Source organism: Atractosteus spatula, chromosome 14 (assembly GCF_055471065.1).
Source record: "Atractosteus spatula isolate fAtrSpa1 chromosome 14, fAtrSpa1.hap1, whole genome shotgun sequence".
Taxonomy (NCBI): Eukaryota; Metazoa; Chordata; class Actinopteri; order Semionotiformes; family Lepisosteidae; genus Atractosteus; species Atractosteus spatula.
Window position 1 is genome coordinate 41,119,627 of NC_142719.1, and position 23,948 is coordinate 41,143,574.

The 23,948-nt window shown below is 41.5% G+C and overlaps 1 protein-coding gene across 1 annotated transcript; it reads right to left on the reverse strand.

Moving 5' to 3' along the window:
* Window positions 1-383: 383 nt before the first annotated feature.
* Window positions 384-19,415, reverse strand: emx3 (empty spiracles homeobox 3). The gene is made up of 3 exons (XM_088932748.1): window positions 19,076-19,415; window positions 3,075-3,259; window positions 384-640 (listed from the first exon to the last, which is right to left on the reverse strand). The coding sequence occupies exons 1-3, from the start codon at window positions 19,413-19,415 to the stop codon at window positions 473-475; spliced, it is 693 nt and encodes a 230-aa protein (XP_088788874.1). The 3' UTR covers window positions 384-472.
* Between the last annotated feature and the right edge of the window lie 4,533 nt (window positions 19,416-23,948).

A 23,948-nucleotide genomic window follows, 5' to 3' on the forward strand; every position in this document is an offset into this window, starting at 1 on the left:
CTCAAGAAAATATATTTTCAGCTAAAAGAATGTATTAAATAAGGAAAGGTAACATCTAGAGTTCAGGCAAGCAGATAACCAGCTTCAGCTAAAGAGAATGCGCATGTTTTCTGCAGAGATTTCTTTTTTTTTATCGAGCACAACTACGCCTGCATTGCCACAATACACGCAGAGCTGCATAATAGAAATGTACCTTCCCTGCAGACTATCACGCGTTGAGCTCACCGCAGATAAACCGCGTTTTGTGATTCGGCATACTTCATTAATCCTACGCGACCGAACGCGTTCGTTTTTTCTTTTTTTTTTGAACGGTGACAGTCTTCGTCCTCCGACAGCCTCAGTCGGGAAGGTGGTGCAGTGCTTTTCAAATAGGTGCGCCTGTTTTTATTCCTAGTGAACGTTGTAAGAGGGCTGTTTTTATTTTGTGATTGACGGCAGCCTGGTGAGCTTTCAGGGTCCGGAAGGTATCGCTTCAGTCCTCCGAAATGACATCGATGTCCTCAGGGCTGCCCTGCCTCGTCGCCACCCTCCACCGGTTGACATGCTGGTTCCCTTTGCGTTTCTGCTGGGACTCGGGCGATTCTTCCTCCAGTTTCTGCCTCTTGTGTTTAGTCCTTCTGTTCTGGAACCAGACTTTGACCTGAAGAGAACAGGAAGGGTCCTCGTTAAGAAAGTGGATTTTTGCAGACTTCACATATCCTGAAAGGCTCACTTCTCATAAGCTTCTCAAAAGTAGTCAGAGTCACTTATTTTTTTTGCCTTGAGAAAACCATTAAAGTTTGATCAGAGATGTGAATCTAAGAAAGGATGCCACAGTATTTGAAGTACAAACATTTGAGTATCTCATTCATAGCCCAACATAATACTGTAACACTGGGTGTTAGTGTCCTCGGAAAGTCAGAAATGCCACATTCTTCATGGGAAAATTAAGCGATTTATGTTTCATTAAATCTGAAAACACTAAATATCAAACCCCCTCATTTTTCACAAGCACGTCTAAGCATTTCAGAAGAAAGAATTTTTCCATTTATGCGTTGTAGCAAAATGTGATTCAACAGCACTTTACATGCAGACATTCAATAGGATTAAGAAGTAAATTATTAATATACTCACACAACAATTACCGAGAGTTTAGGAGATTCCAGATTATATTCCTTTCCAAAATAAACATATTTTCATTTATTACAGGTTCAGGTTGCAATTTTTAAATCTTTTATTTATAGTTTTAAGTAACAATCAATCTTTTATGGTGGTACCAAGTGATTGCTTGTCTAAATTATAGCTGTCTAGTTTAAAGTGCGACACTTACTTGAAGTGAATGTCTGTATCATTACATTATCTCGGAGTGTCCCGAGAAGACTTTTTATTTGTTTCACAGCGATTCCATTTCGGGAGAGCAGTGTTTATAATTAAGTACCCAGCAATTTAGAAAGTCAAGAACTATGTAATTTAAAATTTTAATATATATATTGCAAATACCAAAAGCAAACAACAGATATGTTCCAGTTGAAATTCCCTTTTTACAGTTTTTTAAGGTAACATAGTTCCCTCTAAACCAAATAAAACACAAAGATTAAAACGACTAAATCTTCACCCGAGGCTTGAATGTTTTCTGCATAGTATAATCACTGTAATATATGTTTCTCTTAACTTTTAAAATAGAATGATCTTATTACCAAGAATGTTTCCATCCTGTATAATAATGATGTAAAGCCCCAACAAAAGTAACTACCGGTACATTAATATTCTTTTCAAATTGACTGCCAAGCACTGCTTTGCCCAAGACTTCATATTATACAGTCTGCTGAAGTATTACAATCGTCAGCTTTGGGAAATATCTTCTGCAGACTTCAGTATTCAAACAAGTGTGTAAGGTCTATACAGTACTTATTCTCCCATTTCTTTTTTCTTTCTGCTGTAGCTTATTGTATCTTGTGCTTTTTCACAGCACATTGAGTTTGTGGAAAAGCACTTGTAAAAATCATTGTATTATGTCGTTGCATAATAATCTTCCGTTAGACATCTTTCTGCCACTCTTATGCCATCTTAGTGCAGTGTCTTGTCAGTTCCTAAAACTCCATGCAAATTGTTCTATTTTTGAAATGAGCTCAAAATTCAGACTTCATGTCAAAATGGCATTTCTGTATCTGGTGGCCTGGCTCTGAGCAGGGCACAGGGGCTCTTGGAGCCCCGTGATATCTAAACCCCAAGCGAGAATACTGGACAGGAGTTGCTTATTTTTGCAGGGAGGGTGACTGTAACATATCAGGATATTACTCTCTAGTAGGTCTGTTGCCGTCTTTATTACCACACCAGGTGCCGTTTTCTTCTAGGATACCTTAATTACCCATACATGCATGTTCAGTAAGCATATTCAGCCTCAGAAGATCACAGTGAGCCTCAGAGGAACTCTAACTCAGCAGACACAGGACACAGGTTTAACTGCACTGCAGAGTAGACGCCAGAACATTGCAGGGCACAGACAAACACCCATACACGGGGCAATGCAGTGATCCCACTTAACCTGCACAGGAAGACATTGGACTCCGATTGGAAACCGAAGCCCCCGGAGAAATCCCATGCAGACACAAGGAGGGACATGCGAACTCCACACAGAACGTATCCTAGTCCAGTATCAAACCCTGGACCCAACTGCTCTGATGCAGCAGCCACAACGTCGCCCGGACTTTAAATGAGTGCAGATAAAGGAAAAGAATTTAAAATAATTGAATCGGAGGCCTGTATACAAGACGGGAACAAAAAAAAAGCACTGCTGAAGCAATGCTTTCCTTTGAGGACCTAATGATTGTTTCACAATTGTTTAGCAACGAAAGGAGCCCAGTGAAAAATAAACAAAATGCAAGTTAACGTTTATAAGGTACTCGCGCCTTCTCATTTTCTTTCAGTGACTCATTTCCTAAAGGTTTGCGAAGCCTGCCCTAATGTGCTCTCTGGGCGCGCCGCGTTAGCATGCGATGCGCACAGCTGGAGCGACTGCGCGCTCGCCTGCCCTCGGTCCGGCTGCTGTTTCGACGGGCTGGAGTCCTGCCTCCGAGGCGCCCCGGCCCCCTTACCTGCGTTTCCGTCAGGCACAGCCCGTTGGCCAGCTGCTTCCTCTCCGCTCCCACCACGTAATGGTTCTTCTCGAAGGCCCGCTCCAGCCGGAGGAGCTGGGAAGGCGAGAAGGCGGTGCGGATGCGTTTCGGCTTGCGTGAGAAGGGCCCGTGGAGGAGCAGGTTCTCGGGGCTGCTGTCCTCACCTGGTGGGGGGTGGAGAGAGCGAGAGAGAAAGGAAGGGGTGATTACACAAGGAATGAAGCAAGCTCCTGCCTCACAGGTACCGGAGCCGGGGAGGGAGAGGGCGGCATGTAGCTGGAAGCTGGAAAAATCCCACGTTTGCTGTGGTAAGCAGGGAAGAGCCTTGGTTGTCACTTCAGACAAAAGCTGTAAAACTCCCTTCGGTTGAACAAACGAAAGAGCAGCTGTCATCTAGACACGGGGGAATTTCGTTTGGAGGACCCAGGAGTCTTCCTTTCACTGCCGGGTAGTTACGGCGCGGTTGTTTCCTGCTGACATTGCGCCCCAGTCCGGGGTCACTCCTGCTCAGACTAGCCCTGAAGCGGGGTTCTCTCCCACGTCTTCTGGTCCCTCCGTGGCACACTTGCCTGGGTAAAGCTACACTCGCCAGCCCACAGCCTGCTCCCGTTTGTCGTGGGCTTGTTTCTCTAGTAAAAGGATTCGGTCAAGAACAAACAACAACTACAAAAAAAAAAAAGAAACTGCTTACTCTTTGTAAACCGCCCCCCCCCAAAAAAAAAAAACAACAGATAATGGATTTGAAAATAAACACCTTCGTCGCTAAGAAGAGATGATATGTGCAATTAAAGGTGACACGACATCCTACCCAAACAGTGATTATTACCAAGTAACATCCCTAAAGATGACTGTAGTATTGTTCAAAGTGTACAGTACAGTACTTGAGTACGTTATTTACAAACGTATGATTAGATTAGGGTTTGGATCGCGGTTTGTATTAAGAATGGCATGCTGCAATGTAGTCAGATGTACTTGGGGACATAATTGTACAGTATATAATACAGAATCTCAGAAACCAACATTTCAAAAGACATTATAGAAAATTACACGTGTAGTCTCTCTAACCCGGCGATTTTGAGATTTTGTTCCAAAGTTTTTTCTCAGTGCGACTGTAGCACGTTGAAAGAGAAGCAGTTCCAACATAAGGCCATGACACGAATATTTTTTTTTCTGAGAAGAAGAGATGGATCCTGGCAGAAGGCTGATGGTGAGACCCAGTTTTTTACCAACCTGCCTTAAAACCACCAGCCCCCTTTACCAGCCAGTTTCAGATCCAGCCCATTACCCAGTCGTAGATTTGAAAGAGTATTTAAACTCTTAGAATACAAAAAGTGCACTTGATTTAAATGGAATTCGATTTTTGTAGATGTAGATTTTTCAAATGAATGATGTGCAGCTGGTTGGTTGCGATTGCTTTTGGTCTGTATATATAATGTAAATAGAGGAGTTCATTTGCCATATCTACATGTACATTGAGATTCTTATTGATGCCCTATATAATATAATTCAAAGTGGAACTGGATGTGAAAGATCGGGGGGTGAAGGCACCCTACTGTTGACCTTTGAACCCTAAGACACAGTGACACACGATGCTCCAATGTGCTGGTCACTGTTAGGTTTAAAAATGGGGATCCACGTTTAAAAAAAAATAATAATTTGGCTTTTGACTTAGATCAGTCCTGATAAATCTTTACCACTCTACATCCATCATGCATCGAGCCTGGGAAATCTCAGAGCTGCTTTTTAGGACTTCTGTGAAATCCAGAGTCAATAAGATGAAATATTCAGCACTGGCTCCTGGCAGACAGCATCGTTTATACATCTCCAGGGGCATGAACGGAAAGGATTTGGCCTGATCTTCATCAGCGGGCACATGTCCTTTTCTTTTCTGTACAATGTATTTATTCTTTAAAATACTGTATCGCTTTTATTATAATGTCTTTTACTACAGGTGAGATTACAACAGCTCACCCTTAAAAGGACTAATAAACAGAGCCCTCCTGAAATAAAATGAGCAGCCTCAGGGATTACATGTTACAATACAAAAAGTGGAGCTGAATCACAAAGTTAGGTCTTGGGTATCGAGCAAGTCCTAACGCAGAGATCGCATCGAGGGCTGATTTTTGGTTTCAATCACGGGAAGGGACGCGTTGTGGGAAATGACTGCCACCTAATCGCATCCACACGCTCGGGACACAGGCAGACCGGCTGCCAGGATCCACAGGTGAAGCAGCAAGGAGTAACTGGAAGGGTGAGGGCAGACATGTTGAGTGTTGCAAGAGGGGAGTCCAACCCTCATTACTGGAAGGAAAACATGCCTTGCTTGTCTCGGTTCATCTCTGTACTAACTTGCTCCTACAGCATTTACTAATTGTAAAGCACTTTTTCTTACAGGAAACATCTCCGGATGATTTACGCGGCTTCACCGATAAATATAATTTAGTACTGTCATGCGAAGTGATTCTGAGTTGCTGCCAAGAAAAATGATTTTTTCTTCATCAGGATAAATCTCCGTCAGCGATAATTATAAAAAAAATGATTAAATAATTAATAATAACCCTTTTCTTGGTTTTACTTTAAGATTCCTAACTTTCAATTTCTTGCAAGGATTAACCAAAAAATTGTGGTCTTTTATCCAAGTCTTTTAAGTCATTATTACCAATGCTGTATTAAACTGTGGGAAATAAGTTTACAACACAGTATCTGTACAGTAAGGAATGTCCACGAGATATACTCATTCAAAATAAATTGTTAAAATTACGGCTGGATAGTTAAGTGAAGAATATTATATATACAAGATATCTGGCACAATACAAAAAAACTGTAGAAAAAATAAACGAACTTCGTGCAGATATCATAAAGAATTCCCACCCACTTTTCCCCTGCTGCTTTTACTACCCCTTCATTTCTCTGAGGGCTTCTCTAGCTTGAGAAACGTTCTTGAGTTCACATCAGAGCTCTTACAGTCGAATGTTAAAAGAAATAAGGGGCCTCGTGTTCTTCACTTTACAATGTGCAACTTTAGCTCCAAGGGTCGGTTTTTGATATTGTCAAATAGACAAATGTGTCGTAAAACAGGAAGCAACACCGCAGTTGTACGAGAGAAATAAAATCAAGACCTACAACCGACTGTGGTCTAAATGGGCTGCACATACGCTGAGACCTGGAGTTGGCTGCAGACCTGAAAGACTATATGAAGACACATTCATGAACCTTGTCACGCTATGATGGTTGGGTGAACTTTGCATATGGAGGTCACGTATTAATTTTGCCTCTTTACTGCCAGGCATCCAAACCATAACGTCCATTTTAGTTTGGAGGATCACCATAAGAAAATGATTCAGGACGGAAAAAATGCAAAATCGACTGTAGTTTAAGATATTGAGGTGCAATTAAGCAAATCCAAGCTGGAGAAGCTGCATCTGGATTCGCCCAATACTAGGCCTTAGGAAAATGGCCTCGTTCTGCGGTCTCATTGTTTATCCGACTTTGTGCGCCCAAAAGGAACATCTGGAGCCCCTTCTGCAGGGTCCGTTTATTAAAATCACCGCGTAAAAAAACAGAAATATTTTACATAAGCAAATGTATTTATAATATAATATTTGCGGCCGCCGTTTGCGTGAGACGTGCCTGCATGAAAGGAACACAGAGTGCAGACGTTGTTTCCCAGCACGAGTAAACAAAACCAGTAGAGTAGAGTATGGCAAACGAAGAGGGGGAGGGCGAAAAAACGGAAGCAACCGTCGTTTCAGAAAGCTCACAGCTCAAACCCAGAGGTCACGCCCTCGCCTCGCTGGCAGCCGATGATGCTGAGAGCTCGTTGGGAGATGCAGGCGCGAGGACCAGAGTTATCCAGCTGCGAGCTGCTTGCTCTTCAAGATAGACAGGTCAGCTCTCGTGCCGCCATGACACGCAGGCAAGGGAGGTGGAACAACAGCAATGAGCAGCGTGTCTGTAAGCTCGTTGAATCTGCTCAGCAGATATTGCCCGGCTGCTGAATTCTGGGTGCTGTGACGTAACTCGGTTGATCTCTGGGCAGGGGTGGATCAAAACCCTATCAATGAGATTCATGGCAGCAAACAGCAAAGAAACCAAGTACGCCTGGCCTGGGGTTATACACTGCTGCTAAATGTAACACCTATTTTGTTTATTATTGTGTTAAAGATCCCTTTCCCTGATGGATGGTTGCAATTCATCACAGACTTTTGCCGTGATGCCACGGCCAGCTTGTCTTAAGGGCTCTCCAGTTACAAACTGGGTCCTGGGTCACCGCACGACCCACAAAAACTCCATCCCCCTTTCTTGACCCGGATCACAACACAAGAGACTTAATGCCGCAGGTAGAACAGTGACTCTCCATCCCTTTTTCAAGCAGTAACTATGGAGGTTAACGGTAACGTGGGGAGGAGTCCCTCTTGATTCAGATTTCCCTTGAGCGAATTGGTCCAGCTGGTGGGGAGAGAAGCTTCAAAGGATGTTGTCCTGTGATCTGCAGTTTTTCAAATACTGTCACAAATACTGCGGAGATGCACGAGCTGCTCATCCTCGATTTGATGGAAACACAATAGAAATGAGAGTAGGGGACAGGCCCAGGAAGGATATAGGTACATGGGTAATGGGAGAGGTATGGATATGAAACCCTCCAGCTGATACCAGGTACTACAGGCTTAAAACCATGAATCTGGGCTACAGATGCACCACAAGAAGAGAGAGTGTTCCTCTCCTTTGATCCTCATGGGTTACAGCCTGGAAGACCTTATTGCTCTCTTTAAAGTGGAACTGCAGTCCCAGTTTCTAGGACCAGTTATTAAATCTCGGTTACAAAATACATTCATTGATGTTATAGAAAATCTTTACAAATTTTTAATTAAGCACAAAATTGTAAACTTTGTAAAAGTACTGTAAGTCGCCATGTTGTTGTAAAACCCTGGTCTCTCCACAAGTGAGAGCGAGAGTTCCTACCAATTGTGACGTGATGGGGCCCTTCCTGCTCACTAGTCTCTGTAATGACTAACGTAATGTGATGTACGAGCGAATAAGTACAGGTTATGCAGCAGATATTTCACTGCAGAAATGTTCCAACGTGATATGCATGCAGAGTTAACAAATAAGTGGTGTTGGTTAGCAAAACTCGAGAAGTTGAGAGCAATATTTCTGATACATGGAAAGAGATGTATTCACAAGCCTGCTTGTTTACAATGTAACAAGGCAGCTTCACGTCACCAGATGTTTTGATGCCTCATTCTGAATCGCAGAAAATGGCAATGCGCATTTTAGACATTACTGCGAACATTTTACTTTTATTGCGGTTTGATTCTTTCTGACCACAAAATATAAAAAGAGTGTAGCTGTTCTGCTTTTAACTGCAACTTATTTTAGATCTAGTTAAGTGACTTGATTTGCTAATTAGAAGCATTGGCTCAGTGGAGATCAGAAGGCTCCATGACTTTTGAGAATTGGATCTGATGATCTTTACTACAGAAAAGTGGCTGCTCTCTCTTATGTTCACCCAACCTTAACCAATATTGTGGCCTTTAGAGCTCTGAAGAGGTTCAATTCCAGTATCATTAGGTACGTCCACTAGTTTTCCACATCTCGGTCTCTACTCTGGAGTGCACATGATGATTCACCGATTTAGTGTAAGGCCAATGACTCAGTCCGTCAGGCTGCTTTGCAGTAATTCTTCTGTTCAAGCCTCAGATCGGACAGCTGTTTTTTGCCTGCTGGGAATGTCTGTGAAACTGTGGTTCTTCCACAGACAAGAAGATTAAAGGCAGACCACTCTGCCTAACCTCTAGACCACTTGAACACAGACCTTTCTCACATGATTCAGAAGATGTATTTGGGGGTTACAATGTTCATTTTGTTAGCAGTTCAATATGAAGGCCTAATCTGCCATAATTTGTATTTAAGTGATCACTGTCTAAACTATATGTACAATTGCAGGACATCTCCTGCAGCCCATAGAAACTGACATTTCCCTGAGGAGGAATGTGCTTTGTGCTGTAAAATATCATTGACAAGCATCTTCAGCTGGGGTGCTGAAAATCCTTTGAAATGGAAAAGACAAAGGAATACAAATATTTGCCCAAAAGCGTGGAGGGATTATGGTTTCGGTAAAGAGAGAGAAAATGTCAATACCACACTTCATAAGGTCCTACAGCGATGACAAATGAGCTGACAAAAGCATTTGTAACATTCAGAAATCACAACCAATAAAAGAAGCTTTGAAAAGATCATTCCAAACCTGGATTGTGCTAAACTTGACTACACCTCCTGCTTGCTGTAACGTCTCTCCAGCGTGTCATTTCAAAAATATGTCTAGAATTTACTAAGGAACAAATTAGATAGTGAATAGGTTACGCACTTTTCCAACGTTTTCCAATGGTTGTTGCTGGGATTCAACAAGGCACCAGATAATCTCCACTGATACTCTAACAGTGGTATATAAATTTTTAATGTGCTTTAAGTGGTAAGGGTAAATATTTTAATATTTTCAATGTCCTAGTTTTAAAACAGTACATAGCAGAATTTAAGTTTTGTCTTTCTAATATGTTTGTTACACACGTATGTTGGGATAAACGGCTGCAGGAATGAGGTTTTTAGGCATGTCAAGAGATCTTGGACCTTTATCTTTGTTTTAACAAATATTTATACCAAACCGCCCTGCCTTTATGAGCTGTTTCTTTACAAATAGCACCTTTCTGGAACGTAACCCAGATAGATGAAGGGGACCAGTTGAAAAAGTGGATATACCTGTAAAAGCTGAGACCCAAAACATATTGTGGTCTGTTAAAGAGTTTTGATATACTTTAATAACTAAAAAAATAAAATTAAAAAAAATAATAACATTACAAATCTCAGCTCCACATTGGGTATTAAAATATGCCTGGATATGCTAAAACAAGCCACACACAATCTACCAAAATATTATTTGCGGTTATGCTGTGGCTTCATGCAGATCTGCAGTACTTCCGCAGGTGATGTAATTGTTATTGATCTGAAGAGAAATAATACATTCTTCTGCACATCAGTATGTCATTGATAATCCACACATGCATTTAAACCAGTCTTTTTATCAATAGAAATTTGGAGGTGTCTTTTTGTATATTAAATCCCATCATGATCAAAATATTTGAGAACATTAGTCCTACTGAACAATGTGCTTGTGGTTTTCACTGCAGCCCTCCATAGTTTAACTGGACCTGAACTAGAACTATACTATACTGTACATTGCCTTAATAAAGAACTTCACAGTTCGCACATTTAGTTACTGTACTTCACCTTTTGCAGTTATGACACGTAAAAAAAGCACTTAATGTTATATCACATATTGAACATACTACTGTATATTCTGTGTATTTCATAGTGAAAAAAGAAGAAAGTACACAGATAATATGGAATAGTCATAATTGCATAAGTGTTCGTACTCTTTGCTGCGGCAAACCAAAATGAGCTTAGTTGCCCAAAGTTAGTGATTACAAGAAGTTGTTAGTTCGGTGACCTTCTGATGTGCGAGGTTCCTTGGTCAGGCAGTGAACGTCGAGCAAAGGCTCGGCCTCGAGTCACGAAAGAAGCTTTTCAAGCACGTCGGGAATAACGTCCTGGAAAGGCACAGGTCAGAACAGGGCTGTAAAAGACTGAAGTCTCTGAATCTCTCTGTGAGCACAGGAAGATGCATCTCAGCACCCAGATTTTGCCAGGATCGGGCTGTTCCCCCAGACTGGGAGGGAGGGCAAGGAGGGAACTGGGGAAGGGTTCCACTGTGAGGTGGGCACTTAGCAGAGAAAGAAAGACTTGTAGCTAGGGGCCTTCCACCGAATATTGAATTCACAGGTTTGAATATGGATGCAATCAACCTATTTCAGGTTCTTCCCTTTAGTTTACTGTAACATATCTGACCCACAGGAGTCTTCGCTTTGAGCATTCAGGTTTTAAATCCCTTGCTAAATTAAAAAAAAACTGGATTTGGTCATTTTACAAATGTGACACCATAGGAAGGGTTTGAATCTTTCTGCAAAGCCGTGCAATGAGCAAATTCTATTTTTTAGCTCCTTGATGGGGAGGAGTAGCTCAGGCAGGTGTTGCAGTGACTGGGTTGGATATGAGAGCTGAACAGACGAGAGCCCTCCAGGATGAAGGCTGGGAACCCCTGTTCCTGCAGGATCTCCCTGAGGCTGCAGTGAGGGTGCTGGTGTCTGGGATTGTTGTGCATATTCCTTCAGATCAGCCCGTTTCCAACAAGACTTGGAAGTGTGCATTGGAAGACCAGCCAAGCATAGCATGCCGCAGAGAATCTATTCATCTGATTGGTGTTGAGGGGCCCTAATATTTTCACAGCTTAGTATAGTCGGATGGGCAGTTAAACCCTCAGCATTCCTCCTCTGGAAACTGTCCTCACACCGATGCACAATACCACCTATGTATTAGTTGCCAGATTATTCTACTTGTGCCATAATTTTATCCTTATTTTTATTAATTTAAAAAATGTTGCATATGATTAAAAAAAAACTGAAGGGTGGCCTATAATTAGGTCATTTCAGGGGCTGTGCAATTATACTATAAAAATGGATAATAAACCATCTGTGAAGTATTGGAGACAGAATGGGTTAGGGGTACAGGTTACAGATGGGATTAGGGATTTGGAATAAACTTGCAATTAATGCAAACACCGTTTTATTAACTTTACAAATGTATAATGTTGGTGTAAATCACATTTGCAACAGCTAACAGTGGAAGAAGTTCTTTCTCACCAGGTGAATTTCTCTAACTCCTTCCCAAAGAGTACAGATAGTGCTGCAGTTGTTTGCCCAATTTCGGTCTTCATCTCGCCCTGATTTTGACCTCCTCCCAGACAACGCCCTCTGAGTGACCGAGCGCTGATCTCCTGCAAGCAGGAGCTGTCGCTCGCTTGTGTGTTTTTTCCCCCCTCGCACTGTGGCGCGTAGCTTGTTTCCCAGCTGGCACAAAGGGCACTGCCCCGGGCGTGCCCGTGGGACCCAGCCTCTGCCCGGTGACTCAATCTTCTGGAAGGGGCGGGGGGGGGCATCACTGGGAACCGAGAAAAGAGACACCAAGCTCTCTGCGGGCTGCAGTGCCCCTCTCACACGGCTTTCACAGATGGGGCCCATTCCACGCGTTGGAACAAATGTCTGGTCTCTCTGGCACTAGATGGGAGAGCTGTCTGCTTATAACTGGGACAGGGGGCTGAGGGGGGTTAGGGAACTGTGACGTCTCCGAGAGTCGAGAGGCACTACACTGCACTCTTTAGATACGTGAGGAGACCGGTACAGAAAACGTACTTATAACCTATAAAGAATATCTGTGGCCTTAAGCAGCGGATATCAAGACCTCAAAAGGGAAATGAAAAAGTCTCCTAAAAACGAGACATTCTGGATACCATGGAATAGTAGAGTTTTCCCCACAATGCTCCCACACTCGGGTGTCTTCCTTAAAGTGATGGTTCCAGCTGTGAGGTACAGATTTTTTGGTATCAACCTCCTTTTGCACTTGGGGGGGGGGGGTTCTCATTTTATGAGACACGTAAGTCCACGTGGGTCAACTAAAAAAATTGTTGTTGTTTTTCTCTTGAAACTGGACATGCACAGATCAGTGGTGTCTGTTAATGTGAATTATGGGCATGCAATTGCTAGGGCTGTGACTTGTTGAAATGAACTGTCAAAAAACTGATAGTGCAATTATACCATTTATGAGCTCTTCAGGAAACTTCATGCACTGTACAATAGCACACCAGATGCCCATAAAAGAAGTGAAAAAGGCACAGCTAATTGTCAGCAAAAAAAAAGAATAATTTATACATTAAAGGCTATAACATAAATACAGGTTTTAAGTGAGTTTTGAAGAGGTTAGTTGCATAGTTTTTACTCGATTTGGGTCAGCCTTTAAAATGCATGGTTTGGAGCCTGGTCTTCAACAAACCAGTAGGGCCCGAATCTCCACATTTGATATTAAGATGCAGATGTACACATGCAAGATGACTAACAGTCCTGTATATAGAATTATATGGAGCTGGGCAATTCAGTGCCTTACTGAAGAGCAGGAGAACGGGGAGCCAATGCAGTTTACAGAGCAAGGGATTCCTCTGGCAGTGTGCTCTTCCAAATCCGCCCCCATTAAAGAGACCTAGTCCAAAACCTGTTCGATTCAGCCCTGCTCCCCAGTCAGAGCCTCCCTGTACACCTGCACTGGGACAGCAGCTGCCCAGCTTAAACTGGACTGCGATCTATCTAGAAGGCTCAAAGGATTAGAGACTTTCAGGAAATAATAGAGGTTTCTGTAAAGGAACTGTGTATTTGTCCAAAAAATAAATGACACACACACCAGGTAAACTCATCTTGCACTGAATCCCCATGGCTGTATTTAGGCTTGTCTAAACAGTAGTTTTCACGGTTATTGGACACCATTAGTGAGTAGATCTCCTTTGTCTGTAAATAAAAGGGCTTTATCTAAGCCCCGGATCTGAGTAAGAGTAACAACAACCTCTGACTTCCACCAATTAGCTGGAATATGCCCCAGAGGGATCGCTCTTGGCCCATTTTGCTCCGCAAACACCTGACAGGACACAGGAGCACTGCTCCATGGCTGGGCCGTGAGCGGCTGAGCTCGTCAGATGAACAGCTAGAGAGTTATTGACCTCCCAGGTTTAACTAATAGCTCTATTGGACCACCCATCTCTGGCTCTTCAGCTGTATGACATCACCACAATTCTCTTACCACAAAAAAAATGAAATCATTTGAATCAATTATTCTGACTTTAATCAGAGGAGGGACCCGGGAAAGGATTTTAAAGGATTACAAAAAAAACCGGTGTTTAAAACACCGCACGTTCACTATACCAGCGGGCAGGTTTTCCACAAGAAAAGCTTTCATTAGCCAGTCCGTGGTAACAAAAATACTATTTTGATTATTTGATCACGAAACGAATCTGCGCAGTACCGTCTTGACACCTTTTTGAGAGTATAATCGTTTATTTGACCTTTTTTTGTTTATATGTGTAGTTCATTCATCTCTTATCAGAATAATGGATGATCGTTTATACATATCATACAGTGCGTTTTGTATTCCTGTCATTGTAATCGTGGGCCTTTTCTCTCCTATATTTTAGGGGAGAACTGTTATTGTAGATGGGGAAAGACAAGCTAGGGTAATGGTAATAATAGTAATAAAACTAACTGAAAAGACAGCTGCTCCGTTAAGGGCTTCTTCGCCTAGGAACGCGTCTATCGGGAAACGGCACGAATCGCTTGTCCCCAGCGGTGTATATCCCAACCTTCACCTTTTTCACAAGAACGGAATTGTATCGCCTGCTTTGCGTCTATTCATAAAATAATTGAAATTAATCCTTTATTGAAAAGAGTGTTTAGCGACAACGCCTATGACTCTGTTGAGAACACACACATACTGTATGGGCGGAAAATACCAGGTTTGCTCCTAATGTACAGGAAACCAACACGAGTCAAAACATTCCAGCCAGGTTATATGACAATAAGTCAAACGCTTACTAGTACAATGTAATTATATCATTTGGCATTCGCCATTGGCTATTTACAGTCAAGATGGTGGTGCCAAAGACTCAAAACTATAATTCCCGTTCCTTCGCCTCAGAGCATTCACTGGTGGGAAATTGTATCCGTTTGTGTTCTGATGTCTAGGTGTTGAAAAGCTTCAGAAATTACAGTTCAGACTGGTGACAGTAGAGATAGATGGTGCCAGCCCCCCAAAAGCCTGAATTTCGACTTTCAAGTCCAATACAATCCATTTTTGTCAAACCAACCGAAGTTATCTCATTCGCGTGTAACGAGTAGAAAACATTTTCTCACTTAGTACTAATTGCGTGAATTCAGATGACCAAGTTCTGAAAAGGAAGGGTAAAAATGATAATTTCTCGAATAAAGCAAGACTATAACGAAATTAGCCTACCACGTTATCTGACTTGAAAGGTCGTTGCAGCGTGCTACAGAACTACAGAAGTAATTGCTATTAATTCGTTTAAAAGTTAGTCACCGATACCGAATTTCACATTTTCTTGGCCACTGCTAATATTGCTAAGAAACCAAGTGCTGCGGGCGCTTCTTAATTTGAAAATACAATTATCTAACCTCGGACCTAGAAATTAATTAAAATATTACAATCTTTCAGTTTAGACACGAAGACATAACTCGAGGGAAATATTTGTGGTAACCCTCAGAGCCGCAGTACTCACACGCTGTGTTATTGTGTAAAACGTTGGTGAATATAGAGGGAAATTGGCTTGGACATGTAATAGCCTAGTAGTTAAATCATTAACTGGTTTATCCGCCACTTACTCGGAAGTGTTTCGCTCACAACTTGTCCAGAAGATTTAACTTTCACTTGAAATTAAAAGCGCGAAAAACAGCAGATTACTCACCACTTTAAAATACTAACAGTGTACACGGTTATCATTCGTCACCGAAATCCCTGCCCCTTACAACAGTACACAAACCTTCAAGGCTCTTTTTCAATTCGGGGTTATTGTTATAATACGTCTGATAGTTGCTGTCGAAATGGAAATTAAGCCCTTGTGGAATGTCTGGAGGATGAGCGTAAAGGGACGCTGATCTTTTTCACGCTTTCAGCCTTAAGAGTCCACTTAAAAGTGCCATTGAGAAAACTCTGAATATACTACGTAATTAGCGTCAATAATAAGCACCTACAGAACCCCGATCCCCCCCCCCCCCACACACACACACACACATACACTAAAAACAAAACATCTATATAATGTGTAAATGTGTCTGAATCCCATTTAAGAACAGAAGTAAAAGATTGAAGAACCCTCCAGTTACACAGACCGCTGGGACTCAAAGCATGTAAAGCATTCTCCCCGAAGTCCCTAACACGCTTTTTAAAATGTATCTCGTATTTCAGTCACGACCCTGCTCATTGCTGGGATATATTCCACATAATTATACAGCGTACTGAGAAGTGCTGTTGAAAATATCCCGGTATATATTTGTAGAAATGTCGGCACCAAGAAATCCGGGTGTTGAAACTTGTGCTGTGGTCTGAATGGAGGGATGATGAGCTGAGCCCGCGCTGACAAAGTTAAACCACTTATTATATTTTTTCCTCGCCCTTTGATTTGAAAAGTATTGCGATCCGCCGCACCTACTCTTAACCCAAATTCTAAGCGCACATTTAAAATCAAGGCTTCTGGGTTGAAAAACTTCAGTACAGATCGACCTGCGCGTATTGGCTACGCTTGGAATGATACCTTCCACTGCCAGGTAAAGGTAATTCTAGTGTCCAATGCGCGTCTTTTTAGGATGTTTAATCGGCAATTATTTGATTAATATTATATGGGGGAAAATGATTATTTTTATCATCAACCAATCCATGTCATTATTTTATCTGGTTAAACTTTATTATAACAAAATTGTGTTCTTCAGTATTACGAACGTGACAAAATAAAATATTAACATCCTAGATCTCCGAGCAATTTTTCACCTGGTTTGCATTTTTAATTCGCTCCTTAATCCTGTGATACCGTGTGTCCTATATGACCAGAGAATGCTGTTCTGTAAAATATACAGAGATAAACGATTGCATATTAAAAAAAAAAACACTGTACAACCTTAACACTCGAAATGTTATAGGTTGCAAATGAGCAAGAAATGAAGACCAGCAAATAAATAATCTAATCTTACAGCTGAATTTTTTAATTAAACGGTATTTTTTTTACCAGTTTGTAAGCAAGGCTAGCAGTTTGTGAAAACCCACAAGTAGAAATGGTTAGAAATGTAACTATTGTCCCTGATAAACGCAACATTGTAATTGTTTAAGTTTCTGTTAGAGAAAATTAAAATCCAAACAAACACTCGCGTTCATTTACATTTCTAATTTGCGCTATTTCGAAACCCAGATCACGCAGTCTGGGAAGAAATTGTTATTATTTATAACCAAAACAAAAAGCGTTGAATAGGATCAGGGCTTCGGACAATTAAAAGATGTTTTGTTAATGCAAAGCTCCGCTCTAACAAGAACAAATGACTTGGTTTGACCGCATAGTAGAATATCCCTGATTGACTGTCAAATTTTCTTATCGGGGCGTTTTCTAACAGTGCTTCTAAAAATATTTAGGAACTATATGATAACTTCCACGTGGTTTATATGTTACTAGTGGGATTCAGACTACATCTGGTATTTGAATGCAACAATACACATCAATTTCATAAAGAAATACAAAATTCTAATACAACCTTGGTTAATTTTTAAAAGGGTATCCACTTTAGATGTTGTTAACCAAGAACCGTTGAAAACACTGGGTTAAAATAAGAACTTTAAAAAAAAAATCTTTTCTCAACGCTTGTGCGTTGAACAGGGCCGCGTTTAATATTTCAGATCGCTTTTCTATTTGAAAGTCCTCTCCTGTAGGTCTTAAATATATTTTAGAAACCTGGGTCGTTATGTTTGTGTCTTGCAAACTACAGTAAATTACAGTATTGTAAACTGTAAACTACAATCTACGTTATGCCCTTGCAAAAATCCGTAGGGTTTGCGTACATTTCTGTACTTATTACAGAGAGCACCGACTAAAAAACCAAATCTGAAAGCCAGTGTAAATCAACATTCCCCAAATGAGAACGCACACATTTGAACAAAAGACTGCTCGTTTTATTTTTATAATATATGTGTGTGTGTGGGTCTATCATTTCACAACCGAATATAAGACTGGCTTTTGTTAACGCTGCTAGTTAACACAAATTCCGCATACTGTATAATAGGCCCGTTGGCCATTGCGTAGCCGAACTAAGCAGAGCTGGAAAAAAAAACACAACTTGTTAACCAAAACCTCGCAACGTAAATTGAATGTTTAGCCACTCAGATTTCCTTAATTTTGTGGAGACAGGGAGATTCGTTTGACGAAAATCCAGGTGATAAATTGTCAGTTTAAATGAAGAGATCGCACGGGTTGGATTCAATTGTTCTGGGATAGTGCTGTCGCGCAAGGACCAGTCCACAGAGTTGGTATTTTAGATATTTAACAATATAAAGACAACTAAGGCAAGCATTTCGATTAATTCCCTCCAACTAAAAAAAAACGGTATTTTATTCAAACTGCGACAACCAAATATACTGTTTCACTAAGTACTGGTAAACATTGAGTATTTTGTTAGAAAACGCTGCGCGGAATAAAAGTGAAACCGGTGTCCCTGTCAGAACAATAAACAGACAGCACTGAACATGCCTTTTTTACACTTTCTAAAAAGGAGTTCTTCATCCAGACACGGGTACAATGAAGTACAGCACATGATGACATCCTTCCTCGCTTGCTAAGTAATTAGATTTAAAAAAAAATAAATTATAGGAATTAAAATAATGAGTTGACTTCTTTTACGGCAAATTGTGCGGTAAGGAAACTGATTTCGCCGATTTACGGGTGGGATTACCGTCAGAGTGTGTTCTGATTTTCTGAAAACTGCTCGGGTCGCTACTGTCCGGTTCAACACTTACCCCCCCCCCCCCCCCCCATTATTATTATTATTATTATTATTATTATTACTATTATCATGATACGAGTACGAACCGTGCACAAAACGTATTAACCAAAACAGAGCATCAAAGCGGTCTGTCCTGTCACTCGCTCAATTACAGCTGCGACTCGGTCTTCAAATTAATGGTCATTATTGTGGATATGCGGGCTCCGTTAAGTTCTCGGAGGTGTTTTTGTCCCCCTGTTTTGTTTAAAAAAAAAAAACGAGCTAGCAAAAGCCCACACAGCCCACGATCGAAAAAAAAAAATTCTGCAATCATTCGCCTTTTCGACTCAACCTTATTTCATTTTCCCGATAAGAGCGTCTCTCACGTCAGCATTCCTGATTTTTTGTGTTTCTTTACGTCCTCGTCAATACCGTCCTAACACATGAAGCGGACTTTGAAATTCTAACAGAACTATATAGCCGAGAGACGTCAAAGATGGAGAAGCACAGCCTGCTCACCTTGGAACCTGTGACCTAAGTATCTGTTCCTCAGAACCCAGGGGTAAAAGTTCAGCGTCTCTCTCTGATGCGGGCCGAAGAAAGGTTGAGCCGGCAGCTGCAGAGGGTGAAGCGAGAGAGCGGAGCTGGCGGCGTGTGTGCCCGGCTCCGAGAACATCAGATCCGGGCTGCTGTACAAGGTCCGGCCGGTGTTCTGGAAGCAGCTCCCGAAGGGCGTAGGGTGGACCGATTCGGTGAACCGCAGAGCCGTCGGCCGAACCGGTTCGTCTCCAGCCGAAGAATTCGCGTCCTTGCCAACCAGAGACTCGATGGTGAAACATTTCTTGCTAGGCTGGTACATGGTCCCAACACCGAGAATCGACACTCTCCGCGCGAATGTCCAAAAGAATAATAATAATTATTATTATTATCTCGAAACAGCCAAGGTATTGCTTCTGGGAAAAGTCGCTCGATTTAGGAAGAAAAACAAAACAGAACAGTCCTCAAAATCCACGCGGATTTTTAATCCACCGAGAACTCCATTTCTTAAAACCCTTCCCTTTAATGTAGGAGGTATATATTAAAAAAAAACTTCCCGAAATGTTAGAGAAGACCCGGGCAAGGTGTTTGACAAGATCCGGGCACGTCTTGTGGGCTGTTTTAATACCACACAAACAGTTAAGATCGCCGGAAAAGCTATCGATTTCGGGTTGCGATGATCGTATTCGACGAAAAGTTATTCATTACTGAGTGTCGGAGCTCGGTGCAAAGGAATTCTGGCTTTAGCCTGTGACAGCGCAGATGTAACCTCGCATCTCCCGAGGAGCTCAGAAGCAGACAGACATTCAGCATGCCTTTCACAAGGAAGACCTGTCACTCACTGCGCCCAATACCTGCCCTCGGGTTCCTCGCTCGCAGAGGTGTGGTGAGCATGCGCACGTCAAGCCATGCAGGAGAAAAAGATCAACACGACGAAACGCAACGCGATAAAACACCACATCCAGCCTTCGCTGACAGGGACAAGTGCTCAGGCGTCGTGCGATGTCGTTTTGAATGACTTGTAGGGCCTATATCGGCGCTTTGGGGGGGGGTGTCTGCACAACCGCAAAGCCAGCTCAGCAAATTTGTTGTCGTTTTTTAAAAATTATGCGATAACGAGAAAAGAGGGTTTAACAGCTAATAGCGTATCTCATAGGATATAGTTTAGCTGTAGACAAAAGGTGAGAGCACATTTTCCCTTAAAAGACAAAAAATAGCAATGCGAACGTTAATGATGAGATATGCTATTTCTCTCACTAAGTTATTAATATTAGTGTGCAAATGCGCGGATCTTTGATTTGATCACCCTTCTCCGTGTTATGTTGCCTGTTGGATTTTATTATTAGTAAAAAAAACCACACCTCCCAGTGAGGATCTTATTGGAAACTTACTCTTCTCCGAATCTGCACAGTAGGTCTTTATGGGTCACCTCCTCCCAGTCGGTCATTTTTAGACACGTGGAACAATTGAGTTTTGACCACCGATGAAGGTCACTTGATCAATTAAACTAGATATAATTTAGGAACGAAAATTGCACCGTCAAGCTGTTGAAGGACCACAGTAGGACGTTTCTTAGGGAGTCTAATCGTCGTCTCCTTCAACGAATCGAAACCCTACGCTTGTTCCCGGTCGTTCCAGATCAGTGATTCACAGGTGACCTATAAAGACTTCTTGGACTGTAGATCACCAAGATACACTTAACAGACAACACAACGCGTGGGAAACAAGAGCTTTTTCTCTTTTCCTCTCCTGTCGCAAGACAAAATGTAGCTCCTGGGGAGCACGGCTCTGAACATGGACTCGATGGGTCTGTGGTGCGACCCACGACGCACACTGCTGTATGACTGATACACCGGCGTAACACATCTAATATGGAGACAACACAGAATGTCAAAAGGCCGAACAAAAACCAAGACAAAAATACGTGACTTATTGCCCGTATAAGTAACCATAACCTAGCTTACAGCGCCCCCTGCAAGACCGTCCTTGCACTATATGTGCCTGGGGAAAGTAATTACGTAATAGGACGCTATTGCACACGCGGACTTCAGAAACACAGCGCCAGGTTTACTTCAGACTTTCACTGTAGCGTACAGGACGCACAAAGCATACGGAGAAAATTAACATCTATTATAAGAACATTCGTGTCTTAAAAGCTTTCTGTGAGTTTTGTCCTTGGGTGTGATTACCCTTTACAACAGGCCATTACAGTACATCACATCCACTAAGGCAGTGCATTCAAAATAGAGGCAAATCCTACAGGCCTGTATACTGCGAGTTTCATATTATGTAAGCCCGACGCTTTTGTGAGGTTTGCGTGTAACCTAATTAAACTCATCTATACGAATACGAGATAAAACATATCAGGGACAAAACGGTGAATACGTCAGTAACACAAAACGACTAAATAAAATTTAAAAATAACCACACACGCTCTCGCCAACCAACTTTGGCTTTTTCTTAATGGTTAGATGCCGTTTCATTACAGTATTATTAGCACAGGGTTGATCAACTCAAAGGATACAACTGGGTGCTTGAGTCCGGTCGCGAGAACTGCTTTCCCATTTTTCATTGGTTGCAAACGATTACAAAATAATAAAAAATATAGACAGTAAATAATAGAATTGAAGTATGCTCATTTAAGGATTTTTTTTCCCCATATGATTGATCTTTTTATGATCTACCCCATCGATAGGCTACACCTGAAGAAAGTTTCTTCATGTAGTATTACGCACTCCGAGAGTGGATCTCCGTTTATAGTCCTGCTTGTCTCACAGATACTCTGACACTCGGCTGCATTTTTTTAAATCAATCAACTGGGATTTGAACTTAAAGTAACACAACGCTCAATAAAGCAATTCTAGACTTTAAACTCGGAAACGAGGTTTAACTTGCAAATAAGAGAAAAACTAAAAATTTTAAAACTATGTACTGTTTCATAGTACTCTTTTTTCAATCCATTGAAAATATACCACAAAGTACGTATATTTTTTTAGTATATGCAATTTGGTGGGAAAATGTTAGATTAATCGAAATTAAGAGGGCTTTGGATCCCGAAAAGGATTTTTAATTCACATAAAAAAAACGTTTTAGGGATGAGGGATTTTCTTAAAACACAGTCAAACCGCGCTTTTCGTCATAAAGAAAACGGCTTACTCGCAGAGTGCACTCAAAATATTGGAAAATCGTTCCTGATGGGAGCTCAGTTCTCCTGATTACACGGAGAAATTGTGCGCCCTGTGCAGCTGGAACAGGCTACGGGTAACCGGAATAAGCCTCCGGAATAAGCGTTTCTGCTAATGGATGAAGGCTGAGGATCAGAATTTGGAAATGTTGGTGACCCCAAAGGGAAAACTTCTGACACAATTAGCCTGCATTAGAACATTATCTGGTGAGATGTTTATATCAATTACATTAAATTGCTAACACGAAAATTGGATGTAGAAACGGTTATATTTGATTAAGACATATTTTTTAAAAATACTGAAAATGTATTCCAGTGTTTCTAGTGGGTTGAAATGCAATGTATTTCATTAACATTTTGTTGTTGTTTTTCAAAAAACAACTAACTAGCTGTGCTTTGTCACAAGCAATGTCAAATATACATGTATATACTGTATGTACGGATCATTTTGTGACCGTCAAATTGTTTTGGACAACTTCGGCTCAGCTATTAACTTCACAGACCAAATTTATAAGTAGTATGATGCAATGAAAACAAATGCGAAAACAAGTAAAAACATGCGCAGAAAGTTTCTTTCTTTCAAAGAGGCTTCAGGAACTGCTGACGTGACCAAAAGAGTACGCTGTATTAAAGTGTAAGCGATCAAGTCATCTGAAGACCTCTGAGCGTCAACCGCTTTTGTGAAGGTGTATCTCGCTACATTGATTCATCTTTGAACTTGTAAAATAGTTTAGATGCAATGAATAAGAAAAATAAGGAAAAATAAGTAACTCATCATTAAACAACATTTTGAAACATTGATGCGTTGTTGCCAGTGCGATTGTCAGATCGTTTAGGAATCAATTTACAACGTAAAGAAATAATTCGTAAAGACGTTAGGAATACAGGATTTTTATTTTATTTTTATTCTGTTCTTTAGTATTTTCGGTCTGGGTGCGGGCGTCAGTGCGCAAGTAATTTTTCGGTTACAAACACTGCTTAACTGGCCCACGTTACACACACAGAACACCACAGCCAGAACTTCATCCTGGAGTCAACAATCTCGCAAGCTCTGTTTGCCTGACAAGCTGTCCACACCTGGAAGAACCACATCTGAGACGCCAGGTACCGTGATCGACCACTAAATAAACACCTTGCACTAAAGCTGTATGAACACATAGATCAGCTATTTTAAAATGAACATGTATCCCCCCATCCCCCGATAAACAGTGGAAATTCCGCAGAAACATCGCCTCCGCGATACCTATGGTTAACCTGAGAAACAAGTTTGTGACGTTTTGCTGTTCTGTTTGGTGTTTTGCTACGACGGCGCATTCTCGTAGCAGATCCATATGGACTAATAGCGTTAACTTTGCTTTTTGTACAAGTGACCCCGGTTGCTCAGAACACAGCAGGAAAGGACAAATTCAGTCCGTTTGACACAGACGAAATCCTGTTATTGCATTCCTCGCTCACTTACTGACCTTCCCTCTCTTTCAGATTATACAGCTGCTATTGACAGGCCCACGATCACCTAATAAGTACTCAATAATTAAGTCGGGAATAAATCTGCCTTTTTCCGCGCCGTAATGGGAAAACAGACGCATTGCAAGGCGAGTGAATCGCTAAGGAGAATAAAACAGCCTTTTTTGTTGTTGTTGTTGTCAGTTTGGGTGAGCTGGAAGATCCGTT

Bases quoted from the DNA above. Each gene is read 5' to 3' on its own strand.
- emx3 (XM_088932748.1), bottom strand. From the start codon at position 19,415: ATGTACCAGCCTAGCAAGAAATGTTTCACCATCGAGTCTCTGGTTGGC. The intron at 3,260-19,075 runs GTGAGCAGGCTG...ACCCCCCACCAG, and splicing joins CTTAGGTCACAGGTTCCAAG to GTGAGGACAGCAGCCCCGAG. The intron at 641-3,074 runs GTAAGGGGGCCG...TGTTCTCTTCAG, and splicing joins TGTGCCTGACGGAAACGCAG to GTCAAAGTCTGGTTCCAGAA.